A 19,447-nucleotide genomic window follows, 5' to 3' on the forward strand; every position below is an offset into this window, starting at 1 on the left:
ATCTTTTGAAGAATATGTGGGATAGAGCTCTGCTTCAGGATCTTACCTTTGGTTTTGATGAAACTTACAGTCTTTAGTTGTGAATTTCTTCTCCCTTTACTGAGTGGTTTGGTGAAAGGAACGGGATTTGGGGATTAAACCCTCTCCCGTGTGACCTGTCAGTGCCAGATGCAGCGAGACGGGTGTTTGGGTACCTGGAGCTCTGTCCCTTGTCTCCAAGAATAATTTGAGAGGTTTCATGATAGTCACCTACAAGGATCTTGAGCTGAGTCCATGTGTGATTGGACTTTCCAGACCCAGAATAAATCAGGTCCAATAAAACATCACCAGTCCTACCTCCAGGGCACTTTTGTCTGTGAATATCCAGTTTTGAGGAGCTGGCCAATGAGAAGAGCTAGTATTTGAAAATATGTAAGCCAGTCAACATTCAAAAATGTATTTTTGATTCAGAGAATGGAATTTTTGGGAAAGGAGGAAAACTGTCACCCGCAAGAGGTTTTCTAGGTTATCCCTGGCAGTAAATGTCTTCCGTGCACTTTGCATATCCATTCGAATGTTTTGGGTTGCATTTCAGAATGACGTGAATAGTAAGGAAAATTGATTACCTTAGGTAAGATGTGTGCAGGGTTGATTGAGGCAATGCTCAACATTATCAGAAAGACCCAATTTCTTCCATCTCTTCGTTTAGCAGAATTTGGGCTTTCGGTAGTTTAAGTGTCTTGGGGATTTTAAATATGTTTTTAAATAAAAAACTACTCTAATGAGAGGTTTAAAATTGACTTTTATACCATTGTGACTTGATTGTATGTGTAATCCTAGAATATTAAGTACGTTTGCCTTTGAATTTAGTGTATTTAAAATTATGAAAGACCGGAGGACAGCCTCTAGATATGAAAATTTACATGATGCATTTCTGTACTGGAATTGGTTCCTTGTCAAAGAAAGGCCCCACCCCAGAAATGGGCAAGAATAGTGCCTTCACTTTTTTCTAATCCTCTTTTACCCTCACACAGAACTGGGGTTTGACGTAGAAAACACAGTGGTATTTAAAAGGAAGCATTAGGAGAAGGAACCCTTGACCTTAAAGGTACATCTGCCTGGTTGTCCTGGCATAGCCAGGTCGTTAGTTGTATGTGTAACGTTGTAACCTATAAATAATAATTAGCACAAACTTGTCTGTCAGAAGAGAGCTTGCTCTTGCTTGTTAGCATTTATTTTAATGTTGGTATTCTAGCTTGCTCTGTCGCCGTCCCCCCGGAACCCTGCAGAGCCCATCGCCGTCCAGAATAACCAGCAGCTGGCACTAAAGGTAGAGGGAGTGGTTCAACATGGATCAAAACCAGGACTCTTCCGCAAAATTCAGTCCGTCTGTCTGAATGTTTCCTCTACACTACAGAGTAAATCTGGACAAGACTACAAGGTAATTTAGAAAAGAGGCAGAGTTATGATGTGGATTTTATCAACTTACATTAATGGAAGTTTTCTAGTGTTAAGCAGACTGCAGTTACACCTCCTAACAGATGAGATACGGACACAAGTTAAAAGTACATTCTGAGGCTTGAGGGGGCTCGTGAACAGCACTTCTCTTTTCCCTGCCTGAGCCAGCTGATGGAGAAACATCCAGGCAGACAGTAATCAAATACGAGTTTTATTATTATAGCTGTCGGGAAACCCCGCTCAGGTATCTGGCAACAGGGACTTCTAGCTTTGTACCACTGAATTTTCCCACCAGCCTCAGCCCGCACACACAAGAGCCTGCCCCTGTAAAACTGACGGTAGGAAGGAGCGCGCTGAGTCCCAGAGAAGGCAAAGAGAAGATCTTAGCTCCCCATGCTCAGTTCCTACCCAGAAACTCCCCATCAGTAGGATTTACCTCCTTCCCTGGAGACCAATACTGCCCATCTAATGAAAAGTCCCTCCACATGGAGGGAAACCTCAGGACTGAGGGAATAAGTGCTCCCTTTCCCCCAAAAAGCACACATCGAATTATTTTTCTCTATTTTAAGGGAATTTTAGCATTTTCCCCCCAAAAGGCTATACAACATTGACAGGCATGGTCAGATAAAGTAAAATCTTTCCTTAAGGGTGTAACCCTAGGAATTGGCTGCTTTGAGAAATCACGAGGTAGGTAACCAAAAATCGTGCTTGCTTTGTTAGCCGAGACCGGGATGCTGAGTACCATGGAATACCAGTATTCCAAATGCAGAGTGTTCCTTTCTGTGGACATCTCTTTCTGGTTCCTTGATGGTTTATTCACAGTAAATGGAACAAGGGAACAAGTACACAGTTGTAGGGACGGAGTTGTTCAGATGCCCACATTGGTTGTATCCGGGTTTATTGTGGGCACGCTTGAACTGAGCTCCATAGCAAGGAAAGGAGTATTAGTAGAAATATAAAAAGAGAGCATTTTATTCTCTTTGGTGGTTTTAGGCTAAAAACCCAAGAGAAGGTGTGGCTTAGACCGTTTTTACTTTCTTTGGTAACTTTCTCCTCCTTCTTTGCCCACTCTGATATGGCTCAGCCTTCATTCTCTTCTCTTCCTCTCTGACTCCCACAACACGGAGAATGGTGCCTTATGTAGCAAATATTTGATGAATGATGAAAAAAAAAATCATTTACTGTATTTGGAGTACAACTGCTATGTTCGTGGGTGATCCCTATTGTCACAGAAGATCCTAGTGAAAATTTACATAGTTAACTTACCCCTTTCAACAGCTGTCTCCTCACTTTGAGTTTGAGAGAACAGTAATGATGATTCTTATTGTTCCTTGCATATGATTTCCACTCCTAAGAAAAAAACCTTCAAACCAGTCTTCTGCTTATTGACTTACCTCTGGAGGCATTGCTTAATGCCTGGAAGCTGATATAAGTTATATAGGACAGGATTGCTCTGTTGTGTTACATGCATTGAGTTCTCAACTTGAAATGCATCATCCATTCAGAGCGATCAGGTTGCCTTGGCTTATTTCTGGTCCTTTTAAGGAAGTTCTTGTTTGGTAGGCATGTTGTTTAGGGACATAAAACCCCTATAGAAGTTGTGCAAACAAACAAAACCGGGCTTATAAATCTAAGATCTTGAATTGGTCAGTGACTTCATTCCATTGCTGTTACGGAAAGATTAACCTGTTCCCTGAGTCACAAAGCTTCAGGGCACATTTATATCATTAATTATACAACAGAAACACACACATAAATGTAGAACAATCTGGCCAAATATTCATTAAGGTTACCTGTGTATGCATTCTCAGAATAAGTGTCTCTCTTAATATACTTCAATCTTAGGTACAGGTCAGGGTATACCAGCAAGTGTTACTCTGTTCTTTGAAGGACAAAGGCATGAGTGTCAAGCTACATAAGTGAACAAGCCCATAAATCTGTGTTTTAGAATATATTGTGGTGCCCATCTGAACAAGACACTGATTATTAAATGAGCACTGTACAAGTTATAAAGTTAATTTGTTTTAAAGAGGGAGGGTTGATTGTATTAAGTAATACAAAATCAGACTGGCTAGGAGGAGGAACCCTAACTTGTATTTACTTAGAGTTATGTTCTTTTTCAGTCTCTTAGATTTTAAATTCCCTGAAACAGGTGATTTTACCCTGTTTCTTCATAATTTCTCTTTACAGACTAAAGAAAGATGGGAATCAGAGTTGGGGTTGGGTAAGCAAGTGTAAGAGGGGGATATTCTCTTCCACCCTCTTAAGGTCTCCGGCTGGGCCTACGATTAAACTAACATTAAGGCACATTAACAGGAGAAAAGCATACAAGTTTGTTAGAATTGTACACATACATGGGAGTCTTCACAGACAATGGAAACCCAGAGAAGTGACCAGAGCAGAAAGCTTATGTAACTTTTAGACAAACAGTAAATTTGTGGAGACTTAAGACAAATGGGCAGTAAAGAGGTGGGGAGTGACTGGGAGAGAGATGGGGCGGCAGTCCGTGCATTTCAACCTTGATTCCCAGTCTCTGGTGATAAGGATGTTCTCCTTCTCTTGGTACAGAGAAGGCACCTTTCTCATGGGAGGTTTTATGGCCTGTTTTAGGTAAAAATGGCAAGGTCAGAGACCCTTCCTACATCCTCTGTTTCACAAGTGCCTTTAGTTGAAAAGAATCAATGTGCCAAAGCAGCATTGTTTTGAAGAGGCGTGTCCTGAGCTCCTTCACAAGGAGGAAAGGCAGCATATCAAGGGGTCGAGACAGGCTCCGGGAGCTTGTTCTGGTAGTGAGGAGGTAGTATCACTTAGTGATAAAGAGTGTAGACTCTGGAGTTCACCTGCCTTGGTTCAGATGCCAGTTCCACTACTCATTAGCTGTGTGACCTTGGAGAAATGACTTAACCTCTCTGCCTCAGTGTTTTTATCTGTAAAACAAGGATAATAATAGTACCTACACCTCTTGGTTGTTTGCAGGGATTAAGTAAGCGCTTAGTACAGGGCCTACCTCACAGTAAGCATTCAGTACGTATTAGCTATTACTATTATTTAACAATTTTTTCGTTCCAGATACCCATTGACAATATGACCAATGAGATGGAGCAGAGGGTTGAACCTCATAATGATTACTTCAGTACTCAATTTCTGTTGAACTTTGCTATCCTGGGAACACACAACATTACAGTGGAATCTTCTGTGAAAGATGCCAATGGTATTGTATGGAAGACGGGTCCCAGAACTACCATATTTGTAAAATCCCTGGAAGACCCTTATTCCCAGCAAATTCGCCTACAACAACAGCAGGCCCAACAACCATTACAACAGCAGCAACAACGAAATGCCTACTCACGGTTTTAGCCACATGATGAATGCACTACAGACTTTACAGGAATTGATCAAATGGGCAAAAATAATTTGATTTTTCATATGGATTAAGATATAAAAGAATGTGGAGTCCATCTATTCATTGGTTTCTATAATGAAAAAAAAGAGTTGGTTTTTCTTTAAAAATTTAATTTGAGAAATAATTGGATTCCTAGCCAGAAAGACGCTTTCCCCTTGTTCCTTCTCAAACCATGTCCTTTATCTTCTGTTTGACATTTTCATTGTTTTTCTGTTGCTGAGCCTTTCTTTCTTTCAAGAAAAGTCATGTGTTGGGATCACTGAATTCATATATTTGACTGATTTCTCCACCAAAACACATCACTCACTACCTGGCACAGACCTCTCATTCTGAGCTAGGCATTGGGAAGTGCTGACTAGTTGGTACGGAGGAGTCTATGGGAGTAGAAACTGAGTTCTCCCCTAGACTGACTTCAATGTGTCCCCTGAAACATCCAGTTTTCTGGATTTTGAGAGGAAGCAGTCTAGCAGAATTGAAACATCCTGCTACATTATTTCAACTATTCACCTATATTTCTCTATGCTAAAGCAATCTTAATTTATTGTTTTAGTATTTAATTGACCCCCCCCAAAACCAGCTAACAGTTACAAAGATTGGCAAGTAATCATTTGTGTTTTCTAATATTTGTTTATATTATAGACTTTTTACATTATTTCCAAGAGTGAAAAAAATCACTCACATGTAATATCTTAATCTTTTAAATTAGGAGGGCAGATCTTTTGATTGGTTTGGTTTCTTCTTAAGTTATGTAATGCTAGACTTGATTGTCTAGAAAAAACAATCTATAGCACAACCTCAATTAGTTGGGATGCTCAGGGAATAGAAATTTTCTGGTTAGCCAGAAAATCCCTTTTTTTCTATCTCAATACTGGTTGAAAACCATTATATAAAATATAATAATAATAAACTTTCTTGTCTTAACACAGTATACTAGATGTATTTTACCTGTTCGTTCTCGGTTTGGGATCATTCAGTGCTTGGGATCATGGTTTCCAAACATCAGGGATCGTAGGGTTGTGCATGTTCATGACGTGTGTGGGGCAGTTGGGCTGGAAGCAGTTCCCGAGATAGAGCTGGGCACCTTCCCTAGAGGTTCCCTTTTTATTTATTTATTTATTTTTCTTTTTCTTTTTTTTTCAATATATGAAGTTTATTGTCAAATTGGTTTCCATATAACACCCATTGCTCATCCCAAAAGGTGCCCTCTTCAATACCTATCACCCACCCTCCCCTCCCTCCCATCCCCCATCAACCCTCATAGAGGTTCCCTTTTTAAATAAATCTCCCATTTTCTTTGTTTGTGTTTTGCACTTTTTTTCCCTTTAAAGTCAACATTGGCTCAAAGAAAAAAAAAATGAGTTGGTATTTCTTTTTCCCTTGTCATGTTGCCTCCAGGGATGAGAAGTGATTGGCGATTCGGGTCACTCTGAGATTGCCGGGCTCGGGTGAGCTATTGTCCCTCTTCGCCATTGGCCAGCCAGAACATCATGGCAAAATGTACGAATCTCCAGTGTTGACTGTGGATGGCATCCCTTTATGTTCAGCCCCATTGTACACAGTGCACAGTGTGCACAGTTGTGATAGCATCTGAGGGCACAGGCCTTAGGAAGAACCGCCAGAGGGATGTGGAGGAGGCTACGAACCCCTTGACCTGCCAGGCGTGGAAAGAGCTGACCCAGCAAGCACAGGTTGTCCTTTTAGCTCTGATGAATTAGCTGAGTTACCTTGGGCAAGTTACTCAATCTCTCTAGGCTAGTTTCCTTGTCTCTAAAATGACTGAATTAGACTGGATCTCTTCAAGTCAATCTAGAGTTTTTATCAGGTGACTGAAAGACTAAAAGACCAAAAAAAAAAAAAGACTCTTAAATTAGGGGAGAATTTTTTTTTTAATTGTCTATTTTCAGAATGAAATTTTATAATGTCACTGTCAGGTTTCTGGTACTGTTTTGAAGCAGAATTCTCAAGAGGCAAATCTTGTAAGCCGCCAGCCCTCCCCAGTTCCCTTGAGACCTGCCCAATTTTTATGTTCTTTTTTTTTTTTAAACCGTTTATTGTTTTTTTTGAGAGAGAGAGAGACAGGACACGAACAGGGGAGGGGCAGAGAGAGAGGGAGACACAGAATTCGAGGCAGCTCCAGGCTCCAAGCTATCAGCACAAGGCCCGATGTGGGGCTCGAACTCAAAAACCGTGAGATCATGACCTGAGGTGGAGTCAGACGCTCAACCGACTGAGCCACCCAGGTGCCCCCCAAATTTTATGTTCTTAAAAGACCAGCTTTTGATAGCTGTAGTTATAAACTCTTTGATTTGGTGCACTGTAGGAATTATTAATAAAAACAAATCCAAATAGTTCAAAGTATGAAAATAACTCTGTGACGCAAAAAAGGCTATTTTAATTGAGTGTGTCCGTTAGACCCAGGGTTAGAATTCTGATTTTATGTTGGGTATCATGTCTACTGCATTTCTGGCATCAACTGTTAAGCAATTATTTGAAGTAAGGGGAAATTGTGTTTATAATTTCTACACTATAATTATAAATGAAAAAGAAAGATGAAGGAACGAAAGATACATGTATACTGATTGTGAAGTGAGCGTGTTCTGTGAATTTACAAAGATGGATAAAAAGGGGTATTGGCTGATCGATTCTAGGGAAGACAGGGCTGATTTTTCTGTGTTTAGTCATTTTGCATTATAACCTGGGGGGTCGGAGCACAGCCTTTGGAGCTACACTGTCTGGGTCCAAATCCTACGTACCTAACTTTGTGACCTTGCAGAGGCTACTTGATACTTGATATCTCTCTGCCTCAGTTTCCTTACTCCTAAAATTGAGAAGTTTAATAGTGCTTCATGGGATAGGTGTGAGGATTAAGTGAGTTAACACAGACGTAGTATAGGAAAGCAATTAGAATAACCCTAGCATATAGTAAGCAGATATACAGGTTCACTAGCATTGTTACTTCTATTATTATACCCTCCCAAATACTGTTTTTCACAGTGTTAGATCAATTCTTATTCTTAGCATGTTATTTATTCATAATAAAAGTTACCTTCCTCTGCTACTAAACACACATTTAAGCTTATCTTCCCACATTCTCAATTTGGGTATGTGGGGTAATAACAAAATAATGTTGACCCAAACAAAACGGAATTCCTGTCTACAACCAATACTATAAATCCTATTAATTAAAATATTTAAAGACATGTATGAAGAAGATCATGAAAATACTTTCCAAAGCTGCTGATTGTCTTCAATGGTGACAGCAATAGTATATTGACGATTTAGAGATTAAAGTACTGTTATATTCCAGCTTGACCTAAGAGGTCTTGTGATAATGACCTTTCTAGCACAGACTAACCAAGGTGGCAGGTAATTTGCAGCTAGAGGCACTAAGTGACTTTTCACCTTGTGGTATAGTTCCTAGAAGAAGAAACCAAGATGCCCAGACGAGAGTCCCAGAGATGCCAGTTTGAGTTGTATTTGTAAGACTCCCTTGCCATGGATCCTTAGATTCGTCCCTTGGTCTTTCTGTGCCAACACTGGCCAGCATTGGGAGTGAGAGGATCCTGCCGCTTGGTATGTAGCATATATGCAGCGCTTGTCCGATAGAAGGTTCCGTGATGAGGGAAATGTTCTAAGTCTGGCCTTCCAATATAGCCACTAGCCATATGTAGTTATTGAACATCTAAAATATGGCTACTGTGACTGAATCTTTTATTTGCTTTTAGTTCAGTTAAATTTAAAGAGCCTCACATGGCTACTGCCTGCAGAATTGGGACCGTGCAAGAGTGCGAAGAAATAAAATTCTCTATTCCCTTAGGGCCTAGATAACTCTTAAATAGATTTCTAGATAAGAGGTCTGTCTACATTGGAATTTTTTGATGTCCTGAAGGTTTCACATGGAAGACTGTAAACGACAAGGAAGGTACTCGGGGTTCGTGGGTGTGCTTTGCTCCTAGGAATACTGTGCTGCTCAGATACCCAGCCCTGTTCTTTCTGTAGTTAACCCTTGGATTTAGCCTTTGTCAATCATCAACATTCAAAGTACGAGGTCCAAAAGTATGGTGAGCGGGCTTAGATCTCCCAACAGCCAGAGGTCATGGTCTCCCTTTTCACTTCTTGCTCAACAACACAAAGACCTTTAACTCCATGGGCTGTGTATTTTATTTGCTTGAGTGCACCTCGGCCATTATTACCCCGTAGTATCTCCTGGTCTAACGTATTCATTCTGTGAGCAGTTTAATTTTTAATTGCAGTTGGGATTTAAACAGAATGAGACATGTTTTTCTCCTTAACTAATATATGAAGGCCTGGAGCCATTGATTTCCACATTCTAATGTAGAATGCTAAATGTTGTAAATTTACTTTTTTCAAATCTACTGCAGGTACAAAACATTTTTCAGTCTATATCTTTTCCCTTCCTGCTTCCTTGCTAATCTCCCCCAAAGCAATTCTGTCATGTCCAGTCAAGTTTGTTGTGCAATAACTGTCCTCTGTTAAAGATTGAAACTTGATGAAATGAGTTGAGGGACTGTTTTCCTCTCAGATCCTGTCTACAAGGGCTAGCTTTCGTCTTGTGGTACTTAGCTGGCAAACGGAGACTAAAAATATTTTTATTGTTGTTTGCAGTTATTTTTAGCAAATTATAAAGGTAAAATAATACTAACTCATTTGGTATTAGGAAATGAATCAGTCAGCAAAATGAACATCTCTACCCTCAGAAGTCAGGATGAGTTAAAGAAAATCAGATTGTTTTACAGAGAGAAAATATTCTCTACCTCACCTTTTGGTTTTCTTGGGAGATTCATGGGTGGGTTTTGATGAAGGTTCTTTGTGGCAAGAAGCAAAAATATTTCAAATGGAAAACCAAGACATCATAGAGCTAAATTAGGCTGAGGAATCGCGAGAAGATAGCAATGTCTAGTTGTGTGCCATGGAAGGTGAGGACAGGCAGTACTGCCACAAGTCGACCCCCATCCCTGGAAGCAGTGACGCTAATGATGCTTTTTGCCTTATTCGTCCACTCTGGGGAGATGAGCAAAGTGATGACGCATTGCTAAGAGTTGTGTCCCCCACCTGGCTTTCCCTTCCCACCCCCAGCCAGTAACAAAGGCAGATGTCATGTGTTAGGAAGGTCAGTTCTGAACCCTCCCAACACCCACACATAGGACAAGAGTAGATGAAAAGCCTACTGTACAAATGCAAGCGGGGGACCTGGGGAGAAGGGCCTCCCTGATGTGAGCTCCACGCTATACCAGGCTCTGAGCTGGGCGTGGGAAATGCAAAAAACTGACAGGGAGAGCCCTCAAGCAACTTGTAGTCTCTTGACAGAAGGAGACTTGTATTTCTACAGAACGTGGAGAGGGTTTTATAAAAGCTAGTGAGAGGGGCGCCTGGGTGGCTCAGTCGGGTAAGCGTCCGACTTCGGCCCAGGTCATGATCTCACAGTTTGTGAGTTTGAGCCCCGCGTAGGGCTCTGTGCTTACAACTCAGAGCCTGGAGCCTGCTTCGGATTCTGTGTCTTCCTCTCTCTGTCCTTCCCCCATTTGCACTGTCTCTGTCTCTTAAAAAATGAATAAATGTTAAAAAAAATTTTTTTTAATTAAAAAAAAGCTATCGAGAGAGCCCAAAAGATGCCATTCCTGAAATTCTAATAGTGTCTCCCCTTGTATGCAACAGGACTGGCTCTTAGGCGATTAGAAAGCGGCCATCATTTGGCATTTTCTCCTGTTGCAGCACTTGGAAATGCAAGTGTCCCTTCCTCCTCAGACAGCTTCTTGACGTAATCAGAGACCTATTGGGTACCTATTGGGTACCTATTCCTTGGAAGCCAGAGAGGAACACAAGAGCATTGGGAAAAAAGATACACTCCTAAAGTGTAAAGTCAGTATTTGGCCTCAAGGAGATAGGAGCTTACACTCAAAAAGAATTAAATATTGTCTCATGTTGCAGAAACCACTGCTGCTTCTAGCCAGGCTGTTCAATGACACAAACCCCCAATGTCACATTCCAAGGTATCAGGGCCTTAGGGAGAAATCTGTCATCACAGAATCACTTAAGCAACATCAGATCTATCCTACTTAGTGGTTACAGTGTCCCCTGGGATGCTCAAAAGCATATTGGCCCTGGCTAGAATCGTCTCTCAGGGAGTGAGCTCATCAGGAATCTCTCCTTGAGGGCCCTTGACACAGGAGAGGGCCCATGAGTCTGTCCTAAGCAGTACCTCTCCTTCCTCCCTCAAGCGGCTGGGGCCAGGAGTAGCTGATGGAAAGCACTTTTCCTTCCTCCTGAGCACTAAAGCTACCTCAGCTGACATCACAGGGCTCTGTAGCTCAGTCAGCAACATTCGTCTGAGCTGGAGTTTGTGAATTTGGACAGATTCCCCAGATCTGTGCCAAAGGCACAGCCAACAAGGACACAAACAATTTTGAGAACAGGTGACCTTTTTTATTCATTCACCAAATAAATGTTTATCAAATGCGTCCAGGGTACCCGGAACTGGGCTTACGATGGACAAGCTCCTTGGGTTTATGGCCCTGACACTTGTGTTTGCACAGACCGCGGGAGGGAAGGCTGTGAGAAACCCACCGTGCTCTTGATTTATGCTGGTGGATCTGAGCTTCTGATCATTTGCTCCAGTGAAAGGGGAAAAGAACGTTTGGACAGGACTGTCGAGGCTAGAGTCCTCGCGGTTTCCAGTGCGGCCCTTCGGTAAAGCGCTTAGCCCGATGCCGGCTCCTTTTGTAACTACCATCTTCACGCCTCGCTAAGTTCTTCCCTCTCTCCAACTTAAACCCCTCATGGCCGTCAGCCTCCTGCTTCTCTGTGTTTGAGGGAAATGGAAAACTCCCCCAAACCACGGTCATAGGGAAATAGCTCTAATCAAAACAGTCTCCCCTGACCCCAGCTATACCAGACCCTCCAGACCTGGCAGAGGCCCCCTTGCCCTGATCCTTCAGCCAGACACGAGAGCTGGTCCCCTTGTGTGACCGGTATCCAACCCAGTCTTGGGTACGGTCTGCTGCCCAGCCTTCAGGGTTGGCACAAATGTGGACAAATGGTGGCTAAAGTTGCCACGTCCCGTTCATAGGAACAGACAGCTCCCTATGCTGTCCCATGCCCGACATCAGCCGTTTGGCTATTTTCAGGGTCTCTGTTTCCTTTCATACTGCCTCTGGGAGCCCCGGGTGCTTCATCTGTGAAATGGGGCTGATGACTGCCCTTTGAAGAGTTGTCAGTATTAAATGTAATGATACATGTACCAAGCCTGCTCCTTGGCAAGGACCCACCAAATGTTGCCTTCGGCCTCTCTGGTCAAGTGGCCAGCGTGGCCTGGTGGCCCAGAGAACAGCAAGAAAAGAAACCAGCCTTCTGAAACAGCGATGTTTGTCTCAGATCATCTCATCTCCACCTTAAAGGAAGATGACGTCCCAGGGCATTTGAGGACCTAAAAGTACTAAAATGTCTTAGACTCACTAGAAATTTATTATTCTCTCTTGGGAGGAGGGCATTTACATTTATCGGCATCCTTGTCAGCATCATCTTTGGGCCCGGTGGGGAGGGAAAAATAGAGAAATGTCACCAGAGCAATGAGCCAACCCAGGCTTCTCTGTCATTCGGAGTTATTTAGCAGCTGCAAAATAAGTGGGCTTATATCCAAACTTAGTTCTTTGCCATCAAATCTACTGGACAGAAGCCCCAGGATTCAGTGGACGCTTTCTGACAGAACGTAACTATTTTCCTACTGATCAGAGTTTGCCATTACCCCCAAACTCGGACCATGAGGCACAGAGGCTGAAGATTGAGATGTTTAGGTTGGCTAGAAGGAAGAACTTCGTGAACTGTGAAAATAATTAAATACTAAAGGAAGGAGGCGTTTGGACTGTGTGAGCTATTCTGTCCAAACAGAAGGATGTGTTTGCCAGTTACCTCTCTGGAGGCAGAAGGACGGACTGTCGGACCTCCTGGCCCATTCCATCAGCAGGAGCTCTTGGCGGCTGCAGCGTCCCCAGCCGAGGGCTCTGCCTGGAGACGGGGTGTGGCCCTCCTCCCCACCAGGCATGTGCCCTCCAGACAGTACTCAGGCACTGCGGCTGCAGATATTAATAACCTCTGCTTGACTCTTTCTGGCTTTAGGGTAAATGCCTCTGGACACTGCCCAGAAGGACAAGGGAACCGAGGTGGGAGGAGGGCTGGGGGGCGGGGGTCAGGCTTGACGGCTGAGAAGAGAGGGGTGGCGAAGAGGTTATGTTTCCTCTCACCTCCTCCGTGAGTGTCTGTGTGTGTGTATATTAGATATGTGTCTAGCCAAAGGGAGGAGCTGCCCTACTTTTGAGGCAGGGAGACTGGCCTTCACAACGTTCTCTCCTTCTGTCCCCACAACCATCATGCTTGCTCGAAACCTCATTATGTCTTCCTGGATATCACCTTCACTTCCTATTTTCCTTGCTGCCAGTCTCTGTCTCCTCAGGAATCCGTACTTCCCATTGCTTCCCAATTCACTCGTCTGGACCAAAACTTTCATTCCCACTGGGTTCTCGAAACAGCCCCAATTTGTCAGTGTGTCATTGAAGACCCCCCACCTCCCCGCCCCCCGCCGGCCAATGAGACGTCAGCCTAGCGGCCGGGAGGGCCTCACCTCTGGCCACACTTGCGTGGATAGCCCAGTCTGTGGGAAAACTGGCTTCTTGGACATCCCCAGAGCTCAGTCTGCACTTTTTCACCGCCATGGTTTTGTTCATATCTTCCCTCCACTTGAATGCTCCTCTCGGCATCACTGAAAAGTCTGTTCATCCCTCCGTGGGCAGATTCTCCAGCCAGGTGCAGGATTCCTGCATGGCCCGTATCCTATTCAATATTGTGTGAAGCAGTCAGGCTGCTTGGCCCTTGGGCAGGCATAAAGGAGGACACGTAGTAGCTAATGTTACCATGTCCTGCTGATGAGAACAAATGGCTCCCTCCACTGTCCGCCCCCACCCCGCTGGCCTGTGGCTATTCTCTGGCCTCCAGCCTTCACTCATCCCTGCAAGGAGCAGCCCTGTCTGATCTGCCCGCCGGCCCACTGTTCACCTTAGAGATCAGAGGTGTGGAACCAGCTTTCTGCTGTTTCTGAGCTCTGAGCAGTGTAATGGTGGGAGCACAGCCTATAGGTATCACAGGGCCCAGCAGAGGTCCAGAGTACAGCTCAGGTTCTGATCTAAGGCCTGAGGCAGGAGGGAGAGGACCAGTGCCTAGAGCTCATGAGAAAAAAAAAAAATTGTTTTTAATGTTTATTTATTTTTGAGAGAGAGATTGAGAAATAGATAATCCTAAGTAGGCTCCATGCTATCAGTGCAGAGCCCAATGCAGGGCTTGAACTCACAAATATGAGATCATGACCCGAGCCGAAATCAAAAGTCGGACCCTTAACTGACTGAGCCACCCAGGTACCCCAAGTAAAAAAAAATTTTTTAAAGATCATTTATTCGGCTCTTTCCTTGGAGTCCTCTTCACTCTCCCCCAGCAGCAGCTGGAATTGGTCAGAACTTAGAATGCGAGCTTTGGTTTCTGGCCGGGTTCTTCCCGGTCCATCCTCTCTTCATCCCTTGCTCTCTCCCTGCCTTTCATCTCCGTGGACTGATTGAGTGCTTGTTCTATGCAGGGCACTGCCTGGGTAGAGTCCGCGCTCTCAGGAAGCTTTGGAGGGTAGTCGTCACATACGTCAGGGTGACAGTGTTTGTCCGTGGTGCTGAGGGCTGGCTGAGGTGCCAAGCGCGCACAGAGGGGACACTGAGAAGCACTCTGCGTCATTATTCTCATTGACTCAGGAGGTATATAAAGTGCCGTCCAGAAGAGCCCGTGGGAGGTGAAATGGGCAATGGAGGGCACCAAGGAAGAAAGGGGAAGGAGAGGAAGTGGAGGTGGCTTTTGGTTTCTCGCCACCCCAATCCAGCCTGACTCCAGAGCCAGCTACAAATCAGACTCCAACAGTTCAAATCTGATGCTTTCACTCCCGTACGGGTCTTCTATTAAGTTGCTGGCCATCTCGCGTTTCCCCCTCGCATCCCCATGTGCTTTTGCCAGCTTCTACTCCACAAATGGAACCTCCCTCTGGGTGACAGAGCCTGGAGCAGGTAACCTCAGGAGCCATCCAGGGCCATGTTTTTGGCTATATAAAAGAAGACAGCCCAGCTGACTTCCTGTCCAAGGTTCCGTAAGCCGCCCTTGTGTCCTTATAATGCAGGAAAACATTTATCTTTGTGCTTTTCATCTGGGCAGTCCCCAATACTTGATCTTTCCCTAGTCAGAGGCATCCACAATGCCCTGAAGAGTGACGGGTGAAAGCAATAATGCAAAGACAAACCCAAAAACAAAAAACCCATGTTTAGTCTTTTTAACATCCATAGGGAAGATATCAAGAATAAAAAAAGATAGAGTTTGGCCTATAAAAATAGAAGAGAAAGGGGCGCCTGGGTGGCTCAGGCGATCAAGTGACTTCAGCTCAGGGCATGCTCTCATAGTTCCTGGGTTCAAGCCCCACATCAGGCTCTGTGCTGCCACCTCGGAGCCTGGAGCCTGTTTTTCCCTCTCTCTCTGCCCTTCCCCTGTTCATGTTCTGTCTCTCTCTCAAACAGTAAAAAAAAATTTTTTTTTTTTTTAATAGAAGAGAAAGGGGAGCCTGCGTGGCTCAGTCAGTTAAGCATGGCCTCTTGATTTCAGCTCAGGTCATGATCTCACCGTCATGAGTTCAAGCCCCACATCAGGCTCAGGCTCCATGCTTAGCCAATCTCTCTCTCTCTCTCTCAAAAAAAAAAAAAAAAAAAAAAAAAAAAGCATTAACATAGAAGAGAGGAAGAACAATAGGATTACCTTGCCCCACTTTAGACATGTTGGCATTCTAACCGTTCCCTGAACCTCCATGCATTTCACATATTAGGCCTGTGCGCACACTTGGCTTTCAGCATGCACTGCTCTCTTCCCTATGGCTCTGCCTAGCAAGTTCAGATCACCTCTAAAGATTTACCCAGGTGGAGAGTTTGCCTCTCCATAAAGCTTTCCCTGAAAGCCCCACAGAGCTGGGCACCACCCTAGCTTCTGGTCTACTCTCCACTAAAGCCCTCAGCTTCTTGTAACTCCCCACTTACATATCTGTCTCCTCTTCTGTCTAGGTTGTGAACATCCAAGGGGGGGATTGGAAGTTCATCTTTGCATTCCTGGTGCCTGACACATGGTAGGCCATCGGTCAAGTTTACTTTCTTGAGAATTCAAATGACCTAGCCATGGTACAGTTTGTGGTCCTGGGAGCCAAGCCACTGAGAACAGATTGCAAACTCAAGAGCTCTTGCCCAGCCCAATGGGCATTTCTAGTTCTCAGTCCTCAACTCAATAGTTCAACTGCCCCGGGGGAGCCTAAGCAGTACTAAAAGGGTCCAACGGTCCCGGCCATGCACTTGGGCAACCTGATAATTACTGCAGTCACTGCTGCAGAGGTGCATTTCCTCCATGAGTAGTGTGGCCTGGGCCCTGCAGGAGCCAGACCTGGGCTTGGCCCCTTTGTGACCAAGGTGAAGCTCTGTCATCCCTGTCCCTGGGCTTCAGTTTCTCCATCTGTCATGTGGTTGTGGGTCTTAATTAGAAAGCTCTTAGGGATTCCTGAAAGGACTGTTATTGTTCAGCTGCACAAAGGATATTATGTCACAGTGGTATAAGAGCACGGCAAATAATGGAAACTAGGAATAATAAGGGCACTTATTCCCAGAAGCACATTGATTTAAACCACAAAAGCTCCTTGGAACAGGGCTTGAGAATTGTAAAAGCCTGAGCAGTCAACAACCCCTGTGGGAGGGGAGCCCATGCCAGGCTATTGCTGGAAAGTTGATTCCGTCGTTGTAGGCGGCCCAGTTTTGTCCCTCAGGTGTTCTCACTTGGGTGACATTTCCCTGCTCTAATGAGCCTAGCCTGTTTGCTGGGTTCTGGAGAGAAACAACCATTACTTCCACATCCCTTGCATAAGATGCAAAGAATTGGCCTTAGCACAGTTCAGGTTACTTTTCATTCTTTGTATGACAAAGATGGGTCTCCAGATACTAGAAAATTCATCACCACTTTTGCTTCTAAACTCTGCATAGCAGAAGTCCCATCTGGGTCACATCTTGACCCAGCCATTGCTACCGCTGGGCAGCAACTTTAGAAAAACACCCAGATGCACTGTATCTGTGAAAAATAAAGCTCCCTTAACAAACAGATCATCCAACATGGAAAAATATGTTGAAGCATTGCTCTGACAGAAGAAAGGACAGGATCTGCAAAGAATGGTGGCTCTGATTGCACAAAAATTTCAAACTCCTGAATGAAAAAAAAAAAAAAAAAAAAAACCACCATAACCCAAACTATAAGATAAAAGGAACAAATGGTAGGGGATATATTTGCAATATTCATAATAGACTAATGAGTACTATCCTTAATATATAAAAGTCTTTGAAAATCATTAAGAAAAATAATAGCACCTAACAGAAAAATGGGTTGAGGATCCAGAGAATCCACAAAATAAAAATTACAAATGGCTAATGAACAGCTTTTAAAAACGTTATAATGAAATAAATATAATGAAAGAAATGCAAATTTAAACAAAAAGATTTCATTGTTTTCAGCTATTAGATTGGCATAGATTTTTATTTTTAGCGATATGTTGAACTCACATTTAATGTTACCTAGTAAGGGTAACTATAATTATATTCTATGACCCTACAATTCCATTCCTTATTCCTCCTCAAGGAAACTTTGCATCTGGGCATAAGTAGACACATGGGAGAATGTTTGTAACATCTTTATTTGTAATAGCAAACACTGGAATGAACCCAAATATCCATCAATAGGTAGATATATAAATTATGATATATTCACAATAGAACACTATACAATGCTAACAACAAATGATTACAGATACAGGTAGCAACATGCATGAAGTTGAGTGTATGAAGTTAGTCACTCTGATTCCATTTATATAAATGTTATGGTGTTCCAAGTCAGAATATTGGTTCCCTTTGGAAGGATGTAGTAACCGGGTCAGGGCTGAGGTGCATTTCTATGGCACTAACAATGTTGTGTCTTGAGGATGTGTTCATTCTGAGAAAATTCATCAAGCTAAACCTTCATGATAAGTGCACTTTTTTGTATGCATGATATACTTCACTTGTAAATGTTTTTTAAAAGCAAGTCCTCAAAGAATACACACACGAAGCATTATTTCATTTACATGAGGAAAAAGCATGCAAAACTAAGTCATATATTGTTAAAGAATATGAGCATATGTGGTGAAACTAAAGAAAAGCAAGGGGCTGGTAGAGACTCAATTCAGGAAGGTAGATTCTTCTGAGGAGCAGGATGGGGGCTTTGGGTGGTTATGATCTTTTAGCTCTTAAGCTAGATGGTAAATTCACAGATGTTTTATCAGTCTTTATGTCCTTCACATGTTAGAAATATCATTTTCATGTATTTAATAGAAACAAAATTAAAATTGCTTTTTAAATTTTTTTTTTTTTTTTTTTTTTTAGAGAGAGCACAAGCTTGAAAGGGGCAGAAAGAGAGGGAGACAGAGAATCTGAAGCAGGCTCCAGGCTCTTGGGCTGTCAGCACAGAGCCTGATGCAGGACTCAAAGCCACAAACTATGAGATCATGATCTGAGCAGAAGTCAGACGCTTAACTGGCTGAGCCACCCAGGCATCCTTAAAATTATTTTTAAAAGACTTTGACACAATTGCTGTTGGGAGTCCCCTGCCAATGCATTGGCCCCTGCCAATTAATGTATTGATATACATCAATACAACTTTTCTAGAAAGGAGAATGTCTCTCCTATCCATGTAAAAAATCTACTTCTTCTAAGAAGTTTCCCTAAGATAGAGACAAGAGAGCAAAGATATTATAAAAGAACATCAAACGTGGTTTAGTAAGACAAAAATTGGAAACAATATAAAGTTTTGTCAGTAGGAATTGATCAAATTACACTAACTCCATAAAATAGAATACTATGTAACTATTAAGATTGATGATGATGATGTACATCTTTTGATGTCCATGGACATAGGTTCACTATAGATTCTTGCATAAAAAAAAGTCAGGTTATGAAACAGTATAGTATGATCTCATATTCTTAAAGCTGTATCTTTTCATGTATAGGTGTGTAAGTAAGAATCTGGGAAGTCTATTAAAATATTAATAAGGTAGCTTTTTCTAAATGGTATGCATAATTACTTTAAAAAATCAAAAGGTTTGTTTTAATTTTTTTTTTTTAAATAGGACGCAGTAGGAAAAAAAAATCTCCCCAGCTGCTAACTTTCCAAGATACATCACAGGCATGGAAAAAGAACTTAAAAATATATTTTCTTATCACTGAAATCCTAACACATGAATGGAAACCCCCCGGAGTGCAAGGCCCACCTACATTGCATACATATTTAGTGTGGCCGGATACAGGTTTACAAAAACATTTCTTAAGCTCCCTGGGTCCATTCCCCTCTCCTTTGTCCAACTTCTTTCAGAGATTATCCAGCAGGGAAGGCATTTGAATGTTCAAGAGCTTCAGCTGCAAGCACATTCACATGTGTGTCGACATTCCATAGCTGTTTATCAGG

The 19,447-nt window shown here is 42.9% G+C and overlaps 1 protein-coding gene across 1 annotated transcript in view; it reads left to right on the forward strand.

The window, feature by feature from the left end:
• Nucleotides 1-6,054, forward strand: part of INTS7 (integrator complex subunit 7) — a 92,845-nt gene extending 86,791 nt beyond the window's left edge. Inside the window, exons 19-20 of the mRNA XM_047839955.1 lie at nucleotides 1,235-1,420; nucleotides 4,507-6,054. Of these exons, the coding sequence (XP_047695911.1) occupies nucleotides 1,235-1,420; nucleotides 4,507-4,794 (474 nt within the window). The 3' untranslated portion in view covers nucleotides 4,795-6,054. The remainder of the gene's footprint in view (nucleotides 1-1,234; nucleotides 1,421-4,506) is intronic.
• The last annotated feature ends 13,393 nt before the right edge of the window (nucleotides 6,055-19,447 follow it).

This window comes from Prionailurus viverrinus, chromosome F1 (genome assembly GCF_022837055.1).
Source record: "Prionailurus viverrinus isolate Anna chromosome F1, UM_Priviv_1.0, whole genome shotgun sequence".
Classification (NCBI taxonomy): Eukaryota; Metazoa; Chordata; class Mammalia; order Carnivora; family Felidae; genus Prionailurus; species Prionailurus viverrinus.